The following is a 24,240-nucleotide window of genomic DNA, read 5'->3' as shown; positions in this document are numbered from 1 at the left end:
CTTGATATAGATCAGGTCGAACCAGTTGGGAATGAACCTGATCAGGATCAGGTGGAACATACAGAAAATCCTAACAGAGAAGGGACACAAGATGAAGAGCAACAGGGAGATGAAACTGAGGTTGTTCAACCCACTGAAGCTCTAGATGACTACCAATTGACCAGAGCAGAGAGAAAAGGACACCTAAACCTAATCCTAAGTACAATTTCAATATTTGGAATGAAGACATAGCCTATGCCTTCATGACAGCCATGAAATCTCTAAGTACTGAACCTCAAACCTATGAAGAAGCTATGACAGGGCCTAATGCTAAGAAGTGGTTTAAAGCTATGGATTCAGAGATGGTCTCTTTAAAGAAAAACAAGACTTGGATAATGGTCTAAGGCCTAAAGGGAAAAGAATAATAGCCTGCAAATGGGTTTACAAGCATAAAGAGGGGGTAATTGAAGGTGAACCTATAAGGTTTAAGGCTAGGTTAGTAGCCAAAGGATTTACACAGAAAGAGGGAATTGACTACAATGAGATATTCTCACCAGTAGCCAAGTACAAGACCATAAGGATAATGCTATCAATAGCAAATAAATTTGACATGGAAATTGATCAAATGGATGTCACTACAACTTTTCTACATGGAGACCTAGAAGAGGAGATCTATATGGAACAGCCTAAAGGATTTGAGATTAAGGGAAAGGAAAATATGGTCTGCAAGTTGGTTAAGTCCTTGTATGGACTCAAACAAGCTCCCAGACAATGGAATAAAAAATTTGATGCTTTTATGATAAAGCATGGATTTAACAGAAGCTATCATGACACTTGTCTATACTACAAGGGAGACTCTATAAAAGATGTAATCTACTTATTGCTTTATGTAGATGACATGCTTATTATAAGTCAAGAAAGGGCTAAGGTTGAAATGGTTAAGGATCTGCTCAAGACAGAATTTGAAATGAAGGACCTTGGAAATGCTACCAAGCTCCTTGGGATTTCTATTCTAAGAGACAGGGATAAAGGAAAACTAATACTTAGACAGGAAGATTACATTGAGAAGATCATAGATAAGTTCTCTATGAGGGATGCTAAGGTTGTTAAGCAACCTATTACTAGTCAGTACATACTTTCTAAGGAACAATGCCCTAAGACATAAAAGGAAATTGAATCTATGAAGGATGTACCCTACTCTAATGCTGTAGGGTCTGTAATGTACTTAATGGTAAGCACAAGACCTGACCTAGGTTATGCTATGAGTGTACTTAGCAAATACATGGCTAATCCAGGAAAAGTTCACTGGTTAGCCATGAAATGGGTATTCAGGTATCTACTTGGGACAACTAAAGTTGGATTAATCTACAATAGACAGAAGGCTAACAATATAATTGAAGGCTATAGTGATTCTGACTATGCAGGGGATAGGGATAATAGGAGATCTACATCTGCCTATTTCTTTCTAATTGGAGGTAATTGTGTAAGCTGGAAAGTTCAGCTTCAAACTGTTGTGGCACTATCAACTACAGAAGCTGAGTATGTAGCCACAACTGAAGCTATAAAGGAAGCAATATGGCTAAAAGGGCTAATGAAGGAACTAAATCTACTTAAAGGAGTGCCTACTGTGTATTCAGACAGCCAGAGCTGCATATTTCTATGTAAAAATCCTATGTTCCATTACAGAACAAAACACATAGAAATCAAGTATCACTTTATCAGGGATAAAGTGACACAAGGTGAAATTGGCATTGAGAAGGTGCCTACTGAGGATAACCCAGCAGACATGGGAACTAAAATTGTGACTCTTAACAAGTTCACACATTGTATGAACTTGTTAAGAATCAACTCAAGAGACTAAAGTAGGACCTATCAAGCTAAGAGGAATTCAGGTGGAAATTGTTGAATAAATTCCACTTATAACCAGTTCAGTATACTTACTAATATCCACATCAGCAATATACAAACAGAAACAAGTAAAGGGACTCAATCCTAGGTGGCTTCGCCTCTAGTGGATCAAGACTTAGTAGTTAGTTACAACTGAAATTGTAACTAACTCCTAAGCCTCGATCAACCGACTCTATAACAATATAAAAGCATGAATCAAAGTAAATAACCCTAGATCTACAACATAGAACCAGATCAGAGAAGAGATAGAGAGAGAGAAGAAATAAACCCTAGTTTGAGGCTTCAGCTCCAAGATCCAGAGATGAGAAACCAGTTCTCATGGTGAGGAGCTCGAAAGGGAAGTACATGCACAAGAAAACAAAGAAGGAGTTAGATCGAGAACAAATCAAGTGAAAACAACAAAAACATAAAGTGTAAAAGAGAGAAATCGAGTTTACCTGGTCGATTTCTGTGACCGGAAGCTCCAAATCTTGTAACTCAACATTTTGATAGTGGATATCAAGCTTCTATCTCTGAGAAGAGCTTGACAGAGACGTAGCCCAGATTTGGGTGAACTCTGAAACAAATCTATGGTGTTTTCTCTCCTTATTTTTCATTTTCACTCGTTTAAACTAACTTGTGTTTGTGTGTGGGTGTGAATCTGGGTTTTCTAACTTGTGTTTCGAGTTTGGGAGGCTGAGTGTTGTGTTTGAGTGGCTAGGGTTTCTAGACTCTTCGATCAGAGTCTTTAAACCTAAAGTTCAATACGACACTGAGTTTGGTGTCGTGGGAATTGAACGGTACCGTTTTAGTCTAAGGGATTAATTAGACTAGGAAAGGTTATTTTTGACCTTGATACTGATATTAAAATCATTTGTTGGTGTAGGGTAAAAGAGTAAAAAAATCCTACATGAACTTCTAATACTGAATAAATATGATGATTTACTTGTTCATTGGTTTTTTATCCTTCCTAATAAGTTGTTTCGTGAGTGAAGTTACTCCCTTGCTTTGCTTTTAAAACCAGCTAGTAGTAAGTTAACAATATAAAGAACTTGCTTTAATAAAACTTTGTCCACAAATTTTCACTTTCTTTTGATTTTCGTTTTTCTTTTTAAAATAGGGAAAGTGGGTGGGAAAGGAAGAAAATTATTTTGGTTCTGTTCAATCGAAGAGAAACACTCTTGACTAAGATTCTATTTACTCATACTTTTCCACACAGCCTTTGGACAGCACTCATAAATTAGAAAAGGAAAGCTAAAAGAGAAAGCTGCCTACCATTAAGGGGTCTATACTCTACAAAGCACACCCACCTAATCGAACTTTTTCTTCATTTTACTACTTTCCACAAGTTTTTCTTTCTTTTTCTTTTTTGGCCTTTGTTTTAGATTCTATGCACACTCATTGACAAGCTCTAGGAGGCACCTAAAAAACAAAAAGACCCTTCTCTTTCCTCTAAAGCCTGGGAACTCGTGCAATCAATTCTAAGTGCCTCTTTTTTCCAATCACTTTTGAATCATCTTACTTAGGCTGGACCATCCATTCTGCTCTTTTGGAAATGGGAGAAAATCCCATGTTATCATATCGACTCCATTTCTCAGTATGATTAGATTTCAAATTTAGCTAATTAGGTGTTTTTTTTTTCCTTTACTCTTTTAAGGTTTGGATTCATGCATGGGTAGTTAATACTATTTCGTTTAATTTTCATATCTTAGCACATATGATTTGAAAATAAAATAAAAAATAGAAAATCACACATGGAGATTAAGATCCAAAGCGCCTGCCGTTTTTTTTTTCTTTTGTATATGTGATTGGTTTGTGGGCCCTGCTTTAGCTGGCTTCAGGTAAGAAAAAGTTGAAAATGATGGATGGGTAGCTTCAGATTTGGAAGGCTTGCTTCCTGTTTAATTTTTTTAGCCAGGCGTAAATATAGACTTTCCCAAGTGTAAGACAATATTCATAACTGTTTGCGTTTGTCTTGGTCAGGCTTGCTTTTCTAACACCATCTTTTAATATATTAAAATAATAATCTTTGAGATGATCAAGTTTTGTTGATCCATGAAAAATAAAATTTTGAGTTGGAGAACTGTTGAATTTAGCTTTCTTATAGCTCGTGTTGATAGGTTGCCGTAAATGTAATGTATCACATTGGTCTTGGTTTATTAGGAGGCTGTCATTTTTACAACTCAAGAGGTTTTAAAGATGGACAATTCTATGGAAAACTTGCATCATTATGTCTTACTTCTTTAGGAAAACTTTCTTTTCTTTTAGGTCTCTTCCGAAAGTTTTATCCACCCAAATAAAGAAGCATTTATGGTCTATGAAAACTGAAAAGGTCATTAGTGGTCAAATATGAGAATTAGAAGATGATAGAATTGACAAGTCGAAATTGGGCTTAATTAAGTTAGTTGAACTCATAATGTATACGAACGACGTTAGAGGCTAAGATTGGAAATTAGTTGGTGCTTCGAGATCAAGGTTAAAGTGGGTTTATCTAGTATAAATGTGATGTCTTTGATTGGGATGCTTAGGCTTGTATTTTTTGAATGTGATATTAAGGAGCATCACTATCATCTGGTTACGTTAGTAATGAATTTGCAAAATAGCTCAAAATTATCTGAATATACCACGAACTGAGAAACTCTTATCTGAATATACAAGCACCCAGGAAGACATCAATTTTTAGAAATAAATAAATCTGAAGATGATCGCAGATCACTGATCAACGGTCCATATGGATTTCATTCTATCATGTCGGCCATCTTCACATCTTGATGACGACTTTTGTCTGATTTACTTTCCTGAACACGTAGCCTCTCTCAAGTTCTGTATTTTTCTCTGAGGTCTATGATTCCCCACATGCCTATTCCTATCAGTGGGGCTCAGTTGATTGTTGAAAACTTGGGAACCCAACTCACACGTGTTGTTGTCATTAAAAATAATGTTAAGAAGACCCCACATTTTTTTATTTTTTCACACACAGCAACTAATTTCCTTTGTGGCCTCCACTGGCCAGAGAAAAGGAGCCAATCTATTATGATTAACAAACTACAGCTCAAATCCCACTTGCGCCTACCTATCAAAGGCAAGAGAGAGCGCTTATAAGGGCTTTTTCGATCATCTTGATTCTTGGGAAATGTTGAAAGCTGGTATACATTCTAGTGTAAATTGACTACACAGGAATTTTTTGGGTTTTGCCAGAGACTCCAACACTTGCTCTGCCACAAAAATTAGGCAATTTGGTTGGTCTTGATTTGATCTAGTTAGTGTGTTGTGGGGTCATTTTAATCTCACAAATAGCTTTGAAAATTGGATCATATTTTGTTCTTAGTTGTCAATTTGCAACCTAATTTAGCTTGTCAATATTTGTTTCCATGCATGGTTGAACCAATTCATGTGGCTTATTTGTTATCCAAGTGGTATTGGTAGGAAGGACATCAATTTCAAGTGTCATATAATGTACTGCATACACTCAAATACTGAATCATATACCTGTAGATGGTAAGCACAGTAAATCTTTATTTGTTTAGAGTCTTTGAGTGAATTTGTCTTGATTCATATGATGGGTTTCTTTTTGGTTCTGATAATTGATTTGAAGTTCCATGTACAGTAAAATAGATCTCTGATTTTTGCTTAAGCTTTTTACATGGATAGGACGATTTTTGTGAATTTTGGCATAAGCTTTATATATATGGATAGAAAGATAATGGGGGTGTCAGTTCACTATAGCATTTGTAGGTGGGCCAGCCAACTTGGGCGTCCTTTAGCTTCTGGCTTCAAAAACATAATGAATTGTGAGTTCATCATTTGGTTCCTTTCCCTGTGATAAGGAAGCGCAGCTCAAATTAATAAGTGAATTTCTTTATTAATCAAAATGATGAAACGAAAGAATGTTACACTTTTGTCAATTTTGGTGCAAAGAGAAGGGAGAAAGAGCTTTGTAATCATGCATGTTTTGTAGTTATTTATGTCATCAGCTTAAGAGAAAGTAGTCCAAGCAAGTTAGTAGCCCCCAAACAGAGATACTTTCAAATCCCACTTTCAATTTATTAAAGGAATGCTAAAAGAAACGATGAAAAATTGGAGTTTATTGGTCAATAAAAGTTTCCCGCGAAATGTTTTATATAACCGACAATCAATTTTATCCATTCCTCGTTCTACTTTGCCTGAGAATATCTAAGTCGTTTCTATTTGTTTTTTCTTTTCTTTTTCTATTATTTTTACAGCTTCATGCCTTGATCTACTCCCACTTTATTACTCCTATTAAAAAAAATTGGATCCCAAATTGTCAAGTCATGTTTTATTATTTTTTCTTTCTTTATTTTACCATTAAAAAACAACAATTGTTTTCATCTGTATGCATCTTTATCTTTTGTCACTTATTACATTTGGTTTTTGAAAGTACTCGTTTTAGTGTTTAAATTTCTAATATCATGACTGAGTAATGATATGTGCACTTTATGTTTACCAAATTTTAGACACAAAAACATGTTCTCACAATGAAATTTAGTTGAGTTAGGAAATAAAGTATACCATAAGTGTAAAAATTTGGTACACAATTTGTCTGTACAGATCATTACTCATATGATGATAATCCTAGATTTATTATCATTTATATTTTTCATTAAACTTTTCGTGATAAAAAATTATTTAAGTTTTAACAAATTGGAGTTGCCAAATAAATTTATCTATTTTGATTCAGCACCTCAATTTGTACCAAGTATTAATATTTGAAAATATTAATGAAAATGGCTATCAAATTAGAGAAAGTAAATTTATTTAATGAAAACTGGCGTGTAAAACATGAGTTTTCTCTCTAGTACTCTCCATATCTAAATGTAACTCGTACACAGCTGCCAAAGCATTTCTGAATGAAGATGACTATTTACTAAATATATATTCTTTTCCTGGAAGAGATAATTTATCTAAAAAAAATATTTAGTCTATATCATTATATTTATAGCATAATTAATCACTTGCTAATATATTATTAACGATATCAAATAGAGTGGCTAAGTGAGCGTTTACCCACCACAAGTTCGGTTGTATCTCGATTTTCTCAATCCCGAAATATTTTTTTTGGTAATGACCGTGAGGTTTAACTACTTTTGATTCTAATATATGTACGCTTTTCTTCAAAAAAAAAAAAAAAACGATATCAAATAGAAAATGAATAATGATTGTGACCATACATTTTTATATCTATAATGTAATTAATCTTAATTACAGTACAATTTGATGCTGTAAAAAGAGAAAATTACACTCTATACCTTTTTCATATTGTCATATTTTTTTACTTTTTTTTTTAAAGTCTATTATTTTTACCTCTTTTTTTAAATATTGTACCAATTTTTCCCCTGTCACTTCAAGATACTCTCCATGTGACTCTTATGTCAGGATATTTTGTGTACAATACATATAAAAAGAGGTATGTTTCAATTAAATATAAAATTAGAGGTAAATTTAATTAATTGATTAATAAAAATAGTATTTTTCAACTTACTCCTTGTAAAAATGTGTATAATTTGAGTGTTCTTTTAGCATTACTCAATAAAAATTTTTAAAAAATGTAATGGCTATAGTTCTACTTACTAAAAATATTTGTTGGTATTTATAAATATTTGATATGTCTATCCTCTTAGTAATTAAATCGTGATAGATAACATTATTCAAAAAAAAAAAAAAAAAAAAAAAAACTTACAAAAAATACTAAGTATTGGACTATTGTTTACAAAAATACTATCACACAGTAAAAATTACTTTTATACTGGTTGAGCCTTTTTTTTTTTTATGCTGTAGACACACTAAATCAATATCAATGACTCCATCTTCGTTCCCCACGCACAGAACCTGACCGACAGCACCGAACACCCGAAAAACACTCATTAATTTCGGTGAGATTGAGAAAAATAGGCAAATCAACGATAGATGAAAACCCAACATCTTCATCAAAGCCAGAAATAAACAAAACAAAAAGTTTATTAGACACTAAAACCCATCAGATTCTTTTATAAACGAAAATAAAAACAAATAACAAATTTAGATATGAAATTCATAAATCAAAAATAGGCACTAGCATCTGAAATTGTATTAAAATACATCTAAAATTGTATTAGAATACATCCCATATTGAGAAAAATACAAATTAATGTACATGATTGCACGAGTATTAAAAAAACAGTCGATTATTAATTCATGTTGAAGTATTCAACGTTGTTCTAGAGTCTTTCTTGCTTAATAACCTACATTTTATTGTAAATTAAGAATATGTATAATAAATAGGCAACCAGATCATTATAGGACCAGAAAAATAAAAGAACAAACGTCGAGCTATTTTCTACTGTTTTTTTTTTTTTTTTGGTGTTGTTGTATGTGAATTAAAATGTTCAATTACTGAATTTCTATAAAAATATTCCAAACGAGTGTACTTGGGAGTCCAATCTTGGAGAAGGAACATAAAAACTACTAAAATAAAACTAAAACAACACGAAAACAAACCAAAAATAAATGATACAACCATTTTAACAATGACATCGTCAATAACATCATCCGATTAAACGTTCTTAATTGGGGATTTACCTTCCCTTACATAAAAACAAAGCAACAATAAACAACACAAAAATACAACTGTTATAAAACAATGAAATACTGCATTCAAACAAAACAAACACACAAACACAAAATAAAAAAAAAATAAAAAAGACATATTAAATATAAAAGTAATACATCCCATAGAAATATAGGAGTAAGTGAAATAAAACCCCTAAAATGACACAAAAATAACCAAAAAAAATACCTTATCAAGCTTGGGCATATGTAAAAATTCATCGTCCAATTCAAAATCTGAGTCTGAGTCTTCAACCACGAGATGAGGACGTTTGGACATCCTCCTCTTCGAAGTTTCACCAAGAAATTTGTATTTGCTTGGAACTGATGAGATAGGGCTTAGGGGTGTTCTTCAAAATTCCTCTTACCCCCATTCAGGGTGTGACAGTCAATATAGTCCCGTGATTCGTAAGGGGAAATACCGGGTAAGCTGTACAATCCTACACCGCGTGGGGAAGATCAAGTGGGATAATTCTGAGATTGTGTAAGTATGGGACTACACAGTTGAAGAGAGCTTAAATGGATTGATTGGTACTACCTATATCAACAAGGTGCATCTTGTTTTTCGGTAGCCCATCACGAAAGAACTCCACAGTTAAGCGAGCTTGACCTGGGAGTAATTTCAGGATGGGTGACCTCTTGGGAAGTTTTCCCAGGAAGCATGCGAGTGAGGACAAAGCACGCTGGAAACACTCGTGTTGGTATGTAGGGTCAGTCATCAGTCCATCAAGCAGCCAGAGTGACGTACTCGTGTATAAGAGCCATTCATTCCGTGGGTGTAAGGACCCAATGGAGGCTTGAAGCGGGGGCGTTACAAAATGGTATCAGAGCCTTGACCCAGCCGGAAGTGTGGTCGACGAGGACGTCGAACCCCGTAAGGGGGGTGATTGTGACAGTCAGTATAGTCTCGTGATCCGTAAGGGGAAATACCGGGTAAGTTGTACAATCCCACACCGCCTGGGGAAGATCAAGTGGGATGATTCTGAGATTGTGTAAGTATGGGACTACACAGTTGAAGAGAGCTTAAATGGATTGATTGGTACTACCTATATCAACAAGGTGCATCTTATTTTTCGGTAGCCCATCACGAAAGAACTCCACAATTAAGCGAGCTTGACCTGGGAGTAATTTTAGGATGGGTGACCTCCTGGGAAGTTTTCCCAGGAAGCGTGCGAGTGAGGACAAAGCACGCTGGAAACACTCGTGTTGGTATGTAGGGTCAGTCATTAGTCCATCAAGCAGCCAGAGTGACGTACTCGTGTATAAGAACCATTCATTCCGTGGGTGTAAGGACCCAATGGAGGCTTGAAGCGGGGGCGTTACAAAATGGTATCAGAGCCTTGACCCAACCGGAAGTGTGGTCGACGAGGACGTCGAACCCCGTAAGGGGGGTGATTGTGACAGTCAGTATAGTCCCGTGATCCGTAAGGGGAAATACTGGGTAAGCTGTACAATCCCACACCGCCTGGGGAAGATCAAGTGGGATGATTCTGAGATTGTGTAAGTATGGGACTACACAGTTGAAGAGAGCTTAAATGGATTGATTGGTACTACCTATATCAACAAGGTGCATCTTGTTTTTCGGTAGCCCATCACGAAAGAACTCCATAATTAAGCGAGCTTGACCTGGGAGTAATTTAGGATGGGTGACCTCCTGGGAAGTTTTCCCAGGAAGCGTGCGAGTGAGGACAAAGCACGCTGGAAACACTCGTGTTGGTATGTAGGGTCAGTCATCAGTCCATCAAGCAGCCAGAGTGACGTACTCGTGTATAAGAGTCATTCATTCCGTGGGTGTAAGGACCCAATGGAGGCTTGAAGCGGGGGCGTTACACAGGGTCAACGCAAGTTTTTGAGAGATTTTTTTGGGGGGCTTTTTTACAACTAAGGAAGAAGACTTTGATCATGTAATAGTCATAGATGATGATCAAGTAAAGTATTTATAGGAGAAATCAACAAATAAATGGGAGAAAATGTAGAGGAAAAATTATAATTTAAAAACAACAACAACAACAAAAATTGTATAAATTTGATTTAAGTAACCACCAAAAACCGCCCTTAACACAAGAACTGGATGTGTTTTTTTTTTAAAGAAAAAGAACACAAGAAGAAGACGATTAAAAATTAAATGGGGTAATGGGTAAAAATCACCAAAATGTGGTGTGAAAGAGTGAGTAATTAAGATGAACTAATGATCTGTTTCAAAGAAAAAAAATTGAAATGATGATCACATTGGATTAAAAGAAAAAAAAAAAGGACTGTCACAATGTGATCAGTCATGAGTTCAAGGGTTAGGTGGTGTATTATACATGTTCGGGCCATATTAGACCACGCGAGTTGGGTCTACCAGTTGATGTATTTTGTATTCGCGGTTTTCATCACTTAGGTCGGCGTGTAAAAATGGTTTGTAATATTTCGTGAAAATTTTTATGGGATCCCGAAACATGTCTAATCTTTTAGAATGGTTTGTATATTAAATAGTTACAAGTTATATTTTCACTCTGTACTTGATTTAGAGTTTAAATTTCTGCTCTTATTTCTAGGACTGTTCAAAAAAATTAACAAACTACCCAACCCGAATAAACCACTCAAACCAAACCAAATAACCCAACAAAAAATATAACCTGAATAACTTTAAAAAAAATTCAAACCGCCCAATGAATATATTGGGCGGGTTAAATATTATTCTAACCCGCCCAAATAACCCGAATAAACTGATTTACATATTTTTTACTAAAATTATTTATAACATAATATATAAATTATGTTTAATAGTTAAACTATTTTACATTTAAAGTTTGTATTTTATAGTGTTTAATTTGAAAGTTAGAATTGATAGTTGATATTTTTGATTGTATTTTAATATTGAAGTTGAAATTTAAAATTTACATATGAGTATATATTTTTTTTATATTATTTTTTGAAAAATATTGTTTAATACTTTAATGTTTATTCAATTCATATTTATTTTTTTAACATTAATTTAAACTATAACTATTTTAATTTTGAAAGGATATACTATACATTTATTTTTTCCAATCAATTATTTGAATACCAAATACTAACAATAATAAAAGAATAAAAAATAAAGATTGGTTTAAACGGGTTAACCCGACCAAACCGAAGAAAATTATTGGGCGGGTTACACTTTTTTTTTTAATTTTTTCATTAGACGGGTTACATTTAGATATTTGTAACCCGACATTTATATTGGGTTGATAAAAATACACTATAATCTGACCAAATCGATTGATGTAATCCTGGTTTAACGGGATTAGGTTATGTTTAATGGTTGATAGTAGCGTGCCTTTCATTAAGGTATTATAGATTAATTCTCATTAATCTCTTATTTCACAATGATTAAAATAAATATTATTTTCACTAAAATAATGTAATTCTCTCTTTAATATTATCTAATAATGATATTATATTTAACCAATTAATATAATTTTATCCGATAAAATTAAATAGCTAAATACTATTGATTATATAATTCATAATTGTCATAATTATTCAAAATAATAATTTCACAAATTACTATTTTGCCTTGAAAAATTTATTTCCCATAGAAATTAATTCTCACTCAAAATTTACTCATCAAATAAAACCTTCATTTATACAGTGTTGTATAGAGGTGACTCAATGACCATGGACCTATATTTTGAAGCTTCAATAAACACTTGATTATTATCGATCTTATCAATAGAAAAATCTAATTTATTAATTCTATTATTACTCCACTATAAATATGGAATTGTACTCTTTGACAATGTAGAATTATATTTACAAATTTTTTACTTGTAGTCTATTGATATAATGAATATAAGTAGTTTACCCTCTAATTATTAGTTCATAATTAGAGTTGGTCAAAATTACCATTTTACCCTTCTAATTATCTATTTACTCCTTATGTACCATTAATTCAGTGTGAACAGATAATCTATAACTTATTTTAGATTTAGATCTAACTATTAGCACTCCCAAAATTAATACAATAAGAGAACTAATATTCGATCCATTAGGAAAGCTTAGATTCCACTATTGTATAACATGTTCCCAACCACTCATGTTATTAAGCTCCTAAGATAAAAGTTGTAAGAATCATCTTCTCTGTGAAACTTTAACGAGTGAATCAAAGAACTCAATGAACACAAACATGAGTTTATGTATACTCAGGATTCAGGCTGATCTACTAATGATCATCGTTGTGATATGAATAACTCTTTCATGGTAAAGAACACGTTAATGAAAGATATTTATCACATATTGGTCCATTCATGCATAATCAAATAAACAACACATTTACTACATGTCTATCTACATATGTGATCCGAATCAAAATCACACACACTAGAAATATAGTGTAAGTAAACCATACTTAGTAATTCTATAATACTTTAATACACCACCGACTTATTTTATTAATATCGTATAATCTTAATTCTTTTGCATGTCTTTACAAGATTATACATTCTCCATATGAATAAGGAATTTTTATATGTTTAATAATTATACTATTATAATTATTGTATCATTTATCTTATAATTGTATTTTATGTATTCTCTAACATATTATCTAATAATTACTTACTTTTAGGGCATAAATCCCAACACTTTGTACATTGCATGAGCATTAACATAAATCATGGTACGTGAGAGTCATGTATGTCACATATACCTTGGTATACAAGAGCCAAGGGTTGCAATGGCATTTGACACACCTGAGTTAGTATTTTTATGGTTTAATGAAATGTTGATGTTATCCTAGTTTTTTAATCGTAAAGTGCTAGTGCGAGTGCTGGTAAGTTCATTAAGTTGAACAACCGCACGTACATACTATTTGCTCACCAGAGTCAAGTACTATCATGATATAAGTGCTTGAGGTCTCATAAGAATATAACGACCACGTTTATAAATGTGAAGTACTAGTGCAAGTGTTCCTCCTCGGATCACAAAAATAAAAAAGAAAATAAAAGCATCATTAATTACAAAAAGCTCTCTAGAAGCAGGACGCTGCATCTAGAAGAGGTTTTTCTAATTGATCGAAGAAAACCCTTTGGGAGTGGGATGCTGCCCTAGTTGTGGTATTCTTTCAATGGCTAAACTCTTCCTAAGTATGGGACGTTGTACTTAGCACAGATCTAATCCAATATGTCTTTTTTTCTTTTTCCTCCATCGGATTTTTTTCTTTAACAAGGATCTATGAGTTGAAATCATCAAACTAGGTTCTCCAACAACCTGTGATTTCACCCCTATACAAATCGGGTTTTTCTACACTACTCATTGATAATGATTCGTCTCACTTATGATCATAAAGTGAGTTCATGATTGAGCACCAAACACACAAGCAATAACCCACTACACCTCAACAGTAGTCTATCTCACTCACAACAGATAGCTTCAACATAGAAACTTCAAAGTTTTTTCACCCCAGTCACAAAGAGATCAACGTTGAGGGGAAAGAGCAGTTAAGCTCAGACAGTGCCAACAAATTTCAAACATCATGGCAAAAAAGGTGATGGTTAATAATTAAGCATCACCAACTGTTCTAATCAAAATAGACCTTAAAAAGAGTGGGTGACTCCCTAAGAGAGTCGGAGCCATGCAAGTAGCTCATGTATGGTTTCTAGTGATCTAACATCGCTCCTTGTGATAAAATTAGATTACCACTCACAGTCAAAACTACCCTGTGGCAAACATCACCGTAACTACCTTCATAGTATTCGACATCAAATCTCTTTAGAAGGTCAACACCCAACGACCTCTGAGCCATCTCACTTAACTACCACCTGTTTGACAAGTTCTCAATAGTAGTTGGTATCGACCGTCTCCTTGACAACCAAAGAGTAGAATGCGAATGTTACAACACATCCTTGACATTCACCAAGAAGACCTCCTCGACTGTGCTAATAGCCGAGGGGATGAGGAAGACCTCCTTCACTATAATAACAGCCGAGGGGAAGTGGAAGACCCCCTTCACTGTCAAAACATCCAAGGGGATGTAAAAGGCCTCTCTCATTGTGAATACGACATAAAGGACGATGAAGACCTCTAAGGTTAAAGGCCAAGGACTAAATGGAGACTGCACTTACAATCACTCTAAGGTGCACCCAAGACAGGGAAGACATCACCCCTATCTTGGATATATTAATTTGGGAGTTGGTCACATCTTCAATTGACTAAAGAATGGCCAACAACTACTTTAACACATCATTGACAGTCATCAAGAAGACCTTCTCCTCTGTAAAGTTGAGGAGATGATGAATGCCTCCTTCGCTGTAAAGCCGAGGAGGTGATGAAGGCCTTAACCGCTACAAAGCCGAGGGGATGTAGAAGGCCTCCTCTACTGTAAAGCTAAGGGAATGTCAAAGGCCTTCTACGCTATAAAGCTAAGGAGTTGACGAAGGCATCCTCTGCTATCAAACCGAGGAGATGAATAAGACCACCTTCGCTTAAACACAACTGAGGGAATTCTGAAGAACTTCAAGGATACAACCTAAGAGAAGACAAGGACTACATCAATATTCACATAAAAAGATAGGGTGACAAGAGAGTTAATGCTAAGACAACAACCGAAGATTAGAGTAAGTGTTGATATTCTAATGTCGACATGATTTCACAATACCTCAAATCAAAGGAAATCACTCAAGGAGTCATCAACTTAAAATTTCAAATTCCACTATTCAACAGGGAATGGGGATTCAAAAGCCTACTCTTAGTGGGAATACTTAAAGAATAGAAATAATTGTCCAAGATTGTCAAAATTGAATTCGATAGTTTCAAGAGAACTAGACTTATCACGTCATTAAGTCAACCTCACACAAGCTTAAGGTTGACTTGGGGGGAAAATATTTACTCCAAGAGTAGCCTTGATGACGTGGACATCAATTTTTGACACGTGGTAAAAGATGACATCTCAGAGTTGAGTAGTCCCGAGTCATAGCAAGTTAGCCTGGGAGGGGTCCTTAGCCCTGCACTCAGCTTGACTTTGTACCATGAAGATATAGAGCAACCTAATCCAAGCCCTGAGAGCTGAAATTACACGAACTTGTAACCCGGAAGCCAACCTGGGCACCTACGGTTTCACTCAGTGCCGAGGTTGATAACCTCAACTAGGATTTCAGTCTTTGGGACCGTCTTAGTGCAAATGGGTCAAAACTTACATTGGGACATAAACTAGACATACAACGGACATGTTTGAGGCATCAGAATTAAAATTGAACTTCAATTTTGAGCACCCAGGGCCCAGAGCACCCAGCACCCACGTTGACAATCTATCAATCTAGGCGCTTTCCAAGTATCAGATTAGAGATCTTACTTTTGCACATTCTTCGTCTTCATCAAAAATAGGAAAATATGTATTTTTGGAGAAGAAACAGTACTTCTTGGGTGCCAAAATAGGGTCGCACCCAGGTTGACACTTAGGACTGGCCCTGCCCCCAAGTTGACACTTGGGTCTGGCCCTGCATTTTCGATGGTGTTTTCCAAGATTTCTTTTGAGCATCTTTTCTAAAAATAAAAAATATTAAGATTCAACTATTTCTGGGGACCAAACAGAATTTTCGAAGGGCTAGAACTGGGACCCAGCATCCAGGTTGACATCTGAGGTGCATGGTTCGTATCGAAAGTAAACAATGTACCACTACAGAAAATCTTACTTTTAGTCCCAACAAAACTTGTGACTAAAAGTAAAAAAGTTGTGATTAATTATAAATCATCATTCCTATATTGTGACTAAAAGGTCCATGACTAAAAGTATTAGTGACAAAAATACAATTTGTTGTGACTAAATATAGTTTTAGTGACAATACTTATTGTGACTAAAACTAAATTAGCGACAACTTGTATCTAAATACCACCAGGGCCGACCCAAGTATTTTGGGGGCCTTGTGTGAAAGATTAAAATTGAGCTTTTTATAAAAAAAAAAAAAAAAAAAAAAAGAAAAAAAAAAGAAGTAGAATACCTTAAGACCACAAATCCATTACTATTTTTTTTTAAGATACATTCCTAAAATTTTAATTATAATTTTTTTAGGGATAATTTCATAAATAACAAAAACAACAAATAAATTACAGAAAAAATGATCGTACATAATATTAAATATTTTTACGGTTTTTAAAATTTATTTACAGAAAATATGATCTTTTGATGTATTTTTATGTTGTACTTTAGTTATTTTATTGTTGATTTTTTTTATTTGTATATTATTTTTTTATGTTGTTTTGTTGTTATTTTTTTTGCTAATTTCATGTGGATTTCTTATTATTTTCTTGTATTTTTATAAAATAATATAAACATGTTAAAAAGAAACTTTGAACATAAAAATGTAAAACAACAAAAATAGGCATTTTTTAAAAAAATTGGGCCTTAGAAAATGGGGGTCTTGTGCAATGGCCCAAGCTGCCAAAAATTTGGGCCGGCCCTGAATACCACCCTTTAGTCACAAGGAATATTTTATTGTGATTAAAAGTCACATTTAGTCGTAAAAAAATTATATCGTGACTTAAAAATTGTTACCAAAAGTAGTAATTTTTTGTAGTGTACATTTGGTATACATGTATTTGTTCTTCAACCCAGTGATGGTGGTGTAGTAAAGTAGTAGTACGGTGTTTTCCTTCATCGGCCGTGAAAAGATTCAATCTACTTTTCCATCAAATAATTTTAGTAAGCTGTTGTCGAGTTGAGAATTTTCTATCAAATAATAAATTCATATACTAATAAAAATGTAGTATAGCCCTCTCAAAAAAAGAAAAAAGAAAAATGTAGTATAGCCATTTAAGTTTTCACAACTTCAAAAGCGCAACAAGGAATAGTGTATAGTACCCATACTTATCTTTAATTTAGACAGCATTTCATGTTGGAATGAAACTATTTCCTAATTTATGTTACCTATACGTAACCTAATAGCATCTCCAAAGAGACATTATTTTTGGTATTACACTATCACTAAATTTGGTGTCAAAAAATATTTTCACTCCAACCACAACACTAAAATTTACACCAAAAAATATATTTTATTATTATATTAATAAAATATACAATATTTTAATATTAAACAATATATATAAACAAAAATTAGCTATTAAATATTAATAATAATAATAATAAAAAAGATGCAGTTGCTACAGTGCTACTGCATATATGCAGTGCACTGTAGCAAAGACTGCATAAATTACCTCAAAATGGTGCTACCTTGGAGAAGATTAACCACTGCATCCTCAAATTTGAGGGCTCTTTGGAGTTGCTCTTAACAATATAATCCCTACTACCTAGTTAGCTCATAATTCCTTTTTAAGTATACTATATAGAATAAGCACATGATGTCATATTTTGTTTAGTGATTTTCATTAGTGTAATCTAAGTGCATTTAATAAAGTTCTGACAATAATAATAATGTCATTTAATTATCGGAAAACCTGTGTTTGTTCTTTCGCCTCAATGTTAGCTTAAGGATTGATACAGTTCAATTTGATCGCAGGAGATCATTCTCATTAATAAATACACTTTAATTATTATTATTATTATTATTATTTTTCTTAAAAAAAAAAAAGGTAAAGAGAGTTTTCAATTAGGTGCATAGTTTACCTACGATTTCATATAAACTGATTATAGCAAATGAATAATAACATATAATTTTTCATAGATGTCTAAAATAATCACGAGAACGTGAGAGGCTTTCTTAAATTCAGTTTTTTTTTAGTAAATTTTCAAAAGTAGATATGTACTTTTTTATTCACATACAAATTTGAATAATAAAACAAACATACAAGATTAAATTTAGACAGAAACACACAAATAGCAATAATAATAACACCAAATATATCTGGTGAGAAATTAACTTTAGAAAATAATTTGTCACACTAAAACAGAAATTCTAGAGTAATTTTATGGAGTTTTTTTATTTTATTTTTACATTTTAATTTTTAATTTTTTTGCATTTTTATAAAAATTCACATAACAATTAACGGAACAACTTAAATCTCAAAATAACTCAAACTATAAAAATAAAAAAAAAATAATATATAAAATAATTTTTCTAATTTTATTCATATTTGCTGGAGCTTGATAGGGTGACAATTCGTGTTTGTGGGTTGTGTTCGTGTCGTGTCGAGACCCATGTATAACAGGTATATGCTCGACCCGAACACAATCCGTTTAGTAATCGTGTCAGAAAAAGAAACCCAAATACAACCCATTTATAAGCATATTTTGTTTAAACATGTCAACCAATAACACATTTATGAAATATTCAACACGTTTATAACCCATTTATGATATGTTAAAGTACTAAAATAACTTTAAATATGTCATTAACAAGTCAGGTTCGTGTTAGTCGTGTCAACCCGAACACAACTCATTTATTAAACGAGTTAGACGAGTCAACTCGAACCAATTTAAGGCAAACCCAAACCCGTTAACTCTCGTGCGGGTTTCGAGTCGTGTTATTGTCTGACCCGTTGTCGGTCCTAGAGCTTGACACTATTTATTTAAGGCTAATTAGTAATTTTTCATCCCGAACTTTGACATGTACCAAATCATGTCCCCTGAACTTTTTTTGCCGTTAAAAATTCCTTCTGAACGATTGAGATTGTTAGATTTGATGACTTTTGTCTAATTTTAGTAAAAAAATTCTAACATGAATGAAAGTTCAGAGGGCATGATTTAGTACATATCAAAGTTTAAGTGACATGATTTGGTAGATATCAAAGTCTAAGGAGCATGGTATAGTACATAAACAATCACTGAAACAGTAAAATTAAATAAAATTAGACAAAAGTCATTAAATTTAACAATCTCAATAGTTCGAGAGGAATTTATAACGGCAAAAAAAGTTCAGAGGTCACGATTTGATACATGTTAAAGTTCAGAGAGAAAAATTACTAATTAGATTTTTTTTTTATTTTATTTTATGCATTTGAAAAAAATATAATAAATATATATTTTATTTTTTTGAGAAATTTTATTTGATTTTTTAAACTCACATTTTATTTTATTTTAAAAAAAGCACTGAAAAAGATGTAAGAAGAAAATGTTTGTACGGTTGTATAGAGAACTGGTTTAACCGAAGCTGATTACCTAAATTCAAGGGGAAAAGGAAATGAAAGAAAGAAAGTTTAAAAATACGATAAATATACAAACAAATAAGGCCTAAAAAAAAAACTATTGAAATCGCCGATTACTTACACCGACCACGCCGTAGTGCGGGCTTGATACGCTGACGCAACAAAAATCTTCCGAAGCTAAAACGAAGCCGAGTCGCCAGACGCCGAGCCGCACTATTCTTTTCTCTCTCTCTCTCTTTCTTTTGTTTTCTTTTCACTTTTTAAGTTTAATGTTTTTCCACAGCAAACGTTAAAATCAAAAGTCTCCCTAATAAAACGGTCGAAAACGGGGTGTCCACCGGCTGTAGGCGGTGACACAGAAATTGCATTTGTATTGAATTTTGGGTTCATTTCATTTGTAGAATTAATAATAATAAAATAATAATGATAATAATCTAAAACTGCAGTCAACTTAACCTTGGTAAGATTTTAACCCCATAACTGACCCAAGTTGGTTTATTTAAAGAGAGAGAAAGTAAGGCCAGCTGGGTTGTGAACTGCTTCACTGACCTTCCCAACTCTCAAACCAAAACTCCTCTCTCTTTCTTTCTTTCTTCCTTACAATTCTCTTTCTCTTCCATTGTGGATGAACAGTCGTAGACTATACTGTCTTCCCAACTAGCTTCTAAGAAACTGATTGAGTAATGATGTAGAGAGAGAAATATTTGTATTGTGAGAGAGAGCTATCTTCATTGTTACTTCTTTTTTTGGGTTATTCTTTTTTCGTTGTTAGGTGTCAAAATAAAGAACAAAAGAAAAAAAAAACACATATATAGTTTAAATTGGATTCGTTTTGTGAGTACTTTTTTTTTTCTTCTTTATCTTTTGATGGGTTCAGAAGTAGAAGATGTACTGAAAAAAGAGAAAGATTGGAAAATGGAGAGAGCTAACACGTTGTTGTGTAGTAATATCATCATCATACACCAAAATCACTGTACAAGCTGGTCTTGTTTCAGACATGAGACTAGCTCTTCTTCTTCACCCATTGCTTGCTTAAAGTGAAAAAAAGAAACACAAAAACAAAATCCCAGCTTTAAAAAAGACCCACTGAAAATATATTAAGGATCTTAAAATAAAAGAAAAGTAAAAAAAGTCAAGAGCTTTTGATCTATAATAAGATCTATTTGCTCAGAAGTTTTTGTTATTATTTTCTTCTCAGTCATCATGAAGAGGCTTAGCAGCGATGATTCTCTAGGTGCTCTAATGTCCGTCTGCCCAACTACAGGTTCATAACAAAGAATCCTATTATTACTTCGTTTACTTTTTTTTTTTCTTCATATTCTTTTCAATACATGAATAGAACCCTTTTTATTATTATTATTATTTTTGTTCACTTTGCCTAGTACTAGTACAAGTTTTTATCTTTTTTGCTTCCTGTTGTGGAACTTTTCATATATTCATCTCTGTTTTTTCTTTCTCTGGGTTTTAATTTTTTTCTGTTTTGAGTGTACTACTTTAGAACGTAATTCAGTAAAAACTAAGATCCCATTTCACTAATTTACTTTTTTTTTCTTTGGTTTCTTTTAGAGGAACATAGCCCGAGTAGCAACCATATTTATGGTAGAGAATTCAGGTCCATGTTGGACGGTTTAGACGAAGAAGGTTGTGTAGAAGAATCTGGGCATGTCTCCGAAAAGAAGAGAAGATTAAGCGTTGACCAAGTCAAAGCTTTAGAGAAGAACTTTGAGGTTGAGAATAAGCTTGAACCAGAGAGAAAAGTTAAGCTTGCCCAAGAACTTGGTCTCCAACCAAGACAAGTAGCTGTTTGGTTCCAAAACCGCAGAGCTAGGTGGAAAACAAAGCAATTGGAAAGAGATTATGGCCATCTTAAAGCAAATTACGATGCCTTGAAGCTGAGTTATGACACTCTTAAACATGATAATGAATCCCTTGTTAAAGAGGTACCATTATTTATTATTACTTTACACACACTACATATATGTGTCAATTTATACTTTGTTGTTTAATGGATCTGAATTTTTACATTTATACAGATAAGGGAATTGAAATCCAAACTCCAAGATGAAAAGTCAGAGAGCAACAATCTGTCGGTGAAAGAAGAGCTAGTACTTATACATAATATTGGACCAACAGAGTCGGAGAACAAACAAGTTGTTCCTCATCCTGATCATCATCATCATCATCATAATAATCATGTTCTTCCATCTGAGGAGTGTAAAGAGCTAAACTTTGAGAGCTTAAACGACACTAATAATGGTGTCGTTTTAGAGGTCTCCTCCATGTTCCCTGATTTCAACAAAGACGGTTCTTCTGATAGTGACTCCAGTGCAATTCTCAACGACGACATAAACCTCAATAGTAATAATAATAACAGCAGTTGCAGCCCCAATGCCGCCATTTCTTCAACTGCCCTTCTCCAAAATCCGGCTGCTTCGGCTCCGGCTTCGCTCAACTTCAACTGCTCTTCATCTTCTAATAATAATAATAATTCCTCCAACTGCTTTCAGTTCCAGAAAGCGGCGTCGTTTCAGCCTCAGTTTGTGAAGATTGAAGAGCACAATTTCTTTGCCGAGGAAGCCTGTAACTTCTTCTCCGACGACCAAGCTCCCACCCTTCAATGGTACTGCTCCGATCAGTGGTAATTAAAGTATATTTTTCATTTAAACAATAAAAATAAAATTAAAAGAAGAAAAAATTCCCAAGTGAAGTGATTATAGCTAGACTCCGGAAAGAGCGTCTTCTCCGAGAGAAAAAGCAGAGTAATGGATTTTCGTTTGAAATTCACGGGGTGCTATTACTCCATTGTTGAAAGTGAAAGCTCGGTGAGCTGAAAAGAAAAAAAGATGAGACTTTGGAGAAACCCATTATAGTACGGAGAAGTCCAAACTGGATCAGAAGAGAGAGAAAGTGACAGAGATAAAGAGAGAGAGAGAGGGGTTCACGTGGGGTGGAGGAGGGTTCGGTGGAAGGTGACGACCAAGGTTTTTCACCTAGCCAACCGTGTGCGGGAATATGATTAGCTCCTAATTAAAGGTTCATCTGTAAAAAAAAAAAAAAAAAAAAAGAAAAAAAAGAAAAATAAGTTCTTTTGGAGCAAGTTCCTGTATTGGAAAAAGAAAAATTAAATAATCATATTCTCGCTTTCTTTAATTGTTTCCAATTATTTTTGTTTTCCTTTTATTTATTTATTTTAAAAAGCTTCATTTTTATTGTTTTGATTCATCTTCAATTCATTTAAATCTCCAATTCAAAATTTAAAATTTGTGTTAAATTTAACCAAAAAAAAAAAAAGAAATTGTATTATATTTCACCCACTATTTACGCTATTTACAAGTTGTGTTCTTATATATAAAACATAAAATAAATAAATAAATAAAATTAATTATTATTGATAGCCATTTAATATTTTTTTAAGATGAAAATAGATGAATTTTATTAGAATGCCAAATCTACAATTACAAGAGATTTAAGAGTAGCAGGAAAAGTACTCTCAAAAAAATTACGATCAGACTAAGAACAAGAGCCACGAGTCAAGCAGTGTGCGGCCTTGTTAGCGATCGTTTATAAATAGTAACATTATTGAAAGAAGATAATAAAAGTTTGCACTCTTGCACAATAATACTAAAGATAGAAGGCATGCCCACCAAGCTATGCAAAGCTTGAATAACAATAATGCAATCAGTCTCAATAACAATTTTCGAAAGATTAGAGGCATTTATCCAACTCAAATGCTCATCATATCAGCGATGGGAGCACTTGAGGAACCAGCTGAGTGGGTCGAAAAAGCCAAGATGACAACCTCATTTGAGTCACAAGCAATGAAACCAATCCCAAATGCATTTTCAGCTTCAAAAGTTGCTCCATCCACATTAATCTTGATCATTCCCTCAATAGGTTTAGTCCAAGAATTCTTGTTGCCACCACAATCAGTGTTAAAGTGCAGCGGCTCAAAACGTCATGTTTGAGCATATTTCCATTGACATAGAACTTGATGTGCAATAGACACAACTTCAGCAGTCGAACGTGTATAGTTGTTCCAAACCAGCTCATTGCGAGCTTTCTATATAGACCAGTTGACCATCAAAATCTCTTCAATAGCATCACCCTTGTGCCGAGACCACGTTGCAACAAACTAGACGTGGAAATCAGCAACAGTCGATGAAGGCAGAGCCACGACTGATCTGTTCCAGCAAGATTTGGAAAAAGGACAGTCAATAAGCAGGTGGTAAGTGGTTTCAACAGCTCCATTGCAGAACAAACAATGAGATTCAACGGAAACATGCTTGCTTTGTAGCTGAACACGAGTCGCCAAGTAAACCGGTAGAGCACGCCAAGCAAAGTGAAGGAATTTTGGCGGTAATTTTAACTTCCAAAAGTGCTTCTACATATCTGAACCATCATCAACAGACCAGCTACCTTTCACCACTTGAATATGTTTATAAGCGCTTTTTACTGAGTAAAAACCAATAGGTTCCTTAGACTAGTACCAGATATGACCTTGATAAAGCTCACTAAGAGGGATGCTCATGATGAGCTGGGCATCCCAAGAATTGAAAATATCATGGACAACATCAATCTCCCATTCTCTAATGCTGATCTTCATGAGCTGATATACTTTGCTATGAAATAAACTAGGGTGACTAGAAGTGACACAAGGATTGTTTTCAGATGGGAGCCAAGGCGTATTGAGGATATTTGTATTGGAGCTTG

At 33.8% G+C, this 24,240-nt stretch overlaps 2 protein-coding genes across 2 annotated transcripts; both read left to right on the top strand.

The window, feature by feature from the left end:
* The first annotated feature begins 1,159 nt into the window (after positions 1-1,159).
* LOC133037070 (secreted RxLR effector protein 161-like) lies at positions 1,160-1,840 on the top strand. The gene has a single exon (XM_061113882.1). It carries the CDS (start codon positions 1,160-1,162, stop codon positions 1,838-1,840), a length of 681 nt encoding a protein of 226 aa, XP_060969865.1.
* An 18,812-nt stretch (positions 1,841-20,652) lies between these two features.
* LOC115715244 (homeobox-leucine zipper protein ATHB-6) lies at positions 20,653-22,680 on the top strand. Its single transcript, XM_030644084.2, has 3 exons — positions 20,653-20,794; positions 21,097-21,470; positions 21,564-22,680. Exons 1-3 carry the CDS (start codon positions 20,734-20,736, stop codon positions 22,170-22,172), a joined length of 1,044 nt encoding a protein of 347 aa, XP_030499944.2. The 5' UTR covers positions 20,653-20,733; the 3' UTR covers positions 22,173-22,680.
* Positions 22,681-24,240: the final 1,560 nt, after the last annotated feature.

This window comes from Cannabis sativa, chromosome 4, assembly GCF_029168945.1.
Source record: "Cannabis sativa cultivar Pink pepper isolate KNU-18-1 chromosome 4, ASM2916894v1, whole genome shotgun sequence".
Taxonomy (NCBI): Eukaryota; Viridiplantae; Streptophyta; class Magnoliopsida; order Rosales; family Cannabaceae; genus Cannabis; species Cannabis sativa.
The sequence above is the reverse complement of the archived record's forward strand: the minus strand, read 5'-3'. Positions and strand labels throughout refer to the sequence as shown.

Coding starts and splice junctions, on each gene's coding strand:
- LOC133037070 (XM_061113882.1), top strand. CDS start 1,160: ATGAAGGATGTACCCTACTCTAATGCTGTAGGGTCTGTAATGTACTTA.
- LOC115715244 (XM_030644084.2), top strand. CDS start 20,734: ATGAAGAGGCTTAGCAGCGATGATTCTCTAGGTGCTCTAATGTCCGTC. Junction 20,795..21,096: donor GTCCGTCTGCCCAACTACAG/GTTCATAACAAA, acceptor GGTTTCTTTTAG/AGGAACATAGCCCGAGTAGC. Junction 21,471..21,563: donor ATGAATCCCTTGTTAAAGAG/GTACCATTATTT, acceptor ACATTTATACAG/ATAAGGGAATTGAAATCCAA.